The 3,370-nt window shown below is 33.5% G+C and overlaps 1 protein-coding gene across 1 annotated transcript; it reads right to left on the reverse strand.

Annotated features, from left to right (window-relative positions):
* Positions 1-233: 233 nt before the first annotated feature.
* On the reverse strand, positions 234-3,064 carry LOC125856710 (protein STRICTOSIDINE SYNTHASE-LIKE 10-like). Its single transcript, XM_049536333.1, has 3 exons — positions 2,700-3,064; positions 1,691-1,954; positions 234-943 (listed from the first exon to the last, which is right to left on the reverse strand). Exons 1-3 carry the CDS (start codon positions 3,008-3,010, stop codon positions 373-375), a joined length of 1,146 nt encoding a protein of 381 aa, XP_049392290.1. The 5' UTR covers positions 3,011-3,064; the 3' UTR covers positions 234-372.
* Between the last annotated feature and the right edge of the window lie 306 nt (positions 3,065-3,370).

Raw genomic sequence — 3,370 nt, forward strand, 5'->3', positions numbered from 1 at the left:
TCTTTTTTGTTCCGATCGCGATTCCATAATATTTTCATTCACTCTATTTTGATTAAAAGAAACTAAAAAAACTTAAATGATAGCTTCACTATCTAATAGTTCTTTGTACTACTAAAAATTTAACCAAAAAATTGTCTTTTGATATTTAATCCACGTATTGTTGTTTCATATTATGTTAGGTGTAAAAAACACAATAATATATTCAATTTTATACCACGATTATTTTACACCAAACGAATCCTTATAAAACTACCTAACCAAAGTATAGCAAATTGAGTTGGAATAACAAATACATAATTGATTAGACTAGTACAAATATTGAATAAGGAGGATTGATCATGTCCTAACTCAATAAAATAGTGATAATTTTCCTTATAACAATTGATAAACTCCCAAAGAAGACATCAAAACAGAACCAATCCACAACTTTCCATCCTCCTCCTCATGAACTTCACTAATAAACCTTAACTTCTTCCCTTCAACATCTTCTAAAACCTCCAAAATTTCTCCTTCCTCACTCAACTTAATCGCAGTAGCATGTGGCTGCCCTCCTACCAACAAGTTATGCATTTGCTGGAAATTGAATTTCCTCAACAACGCCTTGCCTAGCCACGAATTTGATGTTATGAGTCGGGCAAGTGGTGATGCTTTTGCATGCAACGCGACCCAAAATTCCCCTTTTGAATTCATTCTAACGTTGTCTGGAAATCCGGGGAGTTGAGCAAATATGTCATGTGTTCCTACATTAGGACCTTTAAGCCAATACCTTGTTATTCTACATGCTGAAGTTTCGGCTACTAGGACAAAGGTCCGGTCTTTGCTTAAGGCTACACCATTTGCAAAAGAAAGGCCTTGTAGTAGTATTGTTACTTGTTTAGTTGATTTATCATATGTCATCAGTCTGCCTGTCTTGTCTCCACTTGCAGTAGCATTAACAAATTGCCTACATAAATATTTGATTACTTGGTAAAGAGTTAGTTGCCTTCTTATATGTATTGAAACCACTCTAGCTTCAGACAAATTATTAGTTTCGTTTCGAAACTATTGACAGCCTTAAAAATACCTCTCTATTTGACTAATGAAACTTAGATACACCCCCTGATCTGTCACATTACATAGCAAGTGATATCAAACTCTTGTAGGAACAAGAGACTCTTAATAAAAAGTTGAGAGAAGTGTTGAAAACACTCCTAAATTTGACGAGTATTTAGGGGTGTATTTTACTCATGTTGCAAGATCGGGGGTGTATTTAAGTTCAGGGCATAATATATAAACGTGTCATTTTAACTTGGCTTCAACTGACATCTATGTCCTCCAACTTTGAGTGTGCACGACACTCAAACTTGTATAGAATTGAACAAGTAGGTACACATGTCCTACGTGACATATTACACGTAGGACACCATGTAGGATATGAATTGTCACATAGGACGCCATGTAAGATGTATGTGTTTACTTGTTCAATTTTGTACAAGTTTGAATGTCTACTTGTATACACTCAAAGTTGGAGATAGTACATGTCAGCTGAAATCAAGTTAAAATGACATATTTATGTATTATGCCTTAAGTTCAGTTAGTCAAGTAAATGAATGTTTTTAAGACTATCAATAGTTCAGGGATAGATGAAACTAATAATTCACGCCGAGTTTAGAGATATTTTCCGTACTTCTCTCATCAATTAATTAATTACCTGCGTTGGTAGATTGTGCTTGAATCCGTGAAATAGATGACATGGTCATGATCATTAATATCCAAGTCATTTGTGAAGAGAAGTGGATGGTCTTCAAAATGTTGGACTAGTGGAGTAGCCAATCCTCCAGTTGGGCCAACAACTTGGAGGCCTAAGTAGGCATCAGCAATGTAAAGGTCCCCAGTTTCTTGATCAAATCGTAAGCCTAATGGCCTTCCACATACATGCTCCATTTCAGGTGCAGAAGCCCGGCTACAATTCTCCCTTCAACACAATCAAAGCGCAATATAATAACTAAAAAGGATCGGAGGGAGTAGTTATTATATCTAATATAGTGATAGTTGGTTTTACTACCCAACTTGTGTTATTTTTTAATCCCTACATCCACCTTGTTGATTTGAAAGATGAAGAGATAATTTAATTACTACATTACTCTTATATATTATTAAGTACCAATCGAAATAATATTAATCAAGTCAAACATGAAGAAGTAAAAATGGATGAAGAAACAAAGTGTTGGAAACACAAGTTTTATATTTTGAATTGAATAACCTTATTGACTTTCCTTTTGAGAAAAGATTGAATAGCCTTAATGACTTTCCAGAGAAATAGTAAGAAGATAAGAACAAAGATAAATATTCTTCCTTCTCTTTTCAATATTCTATTGTGTTGAGCTTTCTTTTTATTTAATTTTTGTTAGATTATGGTTTCTAGTTTTATATTAGAAAAGCTTGTTGAATCCTGAAGGATACACCTAATCGGGTGAAATACCAGTAAGGACAATGTCGTACACATTTTTTCAAACTTTAATGAATTCCATAGAATTGTTTGTGGTGAAGTAGGGAAATGCTGCCTAGTTTGTTTGTCAAGCTTGCAAAAGAAGGATTGATCTTATTAAGAAATGAAGTGCTTGTTTATATGAGGAAGGAATAATTATTGGACATTAAAAACAATGTCGTCAAGATACACAATTACTAGATCTAGAAAATGAAGGCATAATTAAATTTACCTTTGTGAAGAGGTGACAGCAAAGTCAACCCAAGTTTGATTATGTTGTAGCCACTTAATAATGCGACCATCAGCAACTCCAGTATAAGGCCCTTCACCATTTGGATCAAACACAACACTTTCTGCTCCAAATGCTCCTAATTTCAATGGTATCATCTCTGCTTTTGAAAGGACATCTTGGGATCCTGCTATACTAATTGGTTCAAACACATTATTCTCAGAGTCAGAGTCAGATTCGGAGGCAAAAATTAACGAGACAAGTGCGAGTGTTATCGCACTAAACATAAGAAACTTCAAGGCCTTCATCATCATATGTGTCTTTTGATTGTTACAATCTAATGGTGATTGAAGGGATGTTCAAATTTCTCCACTTAATTTGTAGCACATTTGTAATTTGTAGTGGATTGGCTGGCATAGCTTGGACCACAATTAAAAGTCACACCAAAGATGGTTTATATATATTTACTAAAAATAAAAGTCAACTTCTAAAATTATATTTATCTATCTATATATATACAGTATATACTATATATAGAGTACTCACTTTATATATAGCATAATGTGTTAAGATTTACATTCTTTCTAGATTTATATTAATGGTAGGATATTTACTTTCTTCTTTAGTCTAGAAATATTTTAGAACATTTATTTTATGTCTAACTCTAGAATCTA

This window comes from Solanum stenotomum, chromosome 2 (assembly GCF_019186545.1).
Source record: "Solanum stenotomum isolate F172 chromosome 2, ASM1918654v1, whole genome shotgun sequence".
In the NCBI taxonomy this organism is placed as follows: Eukaryota; Viridiplantae; Streptophyta; class Magnoliopsida; order Solanales; family Solanaceae; genus Solanum; species Solanum stenotomum.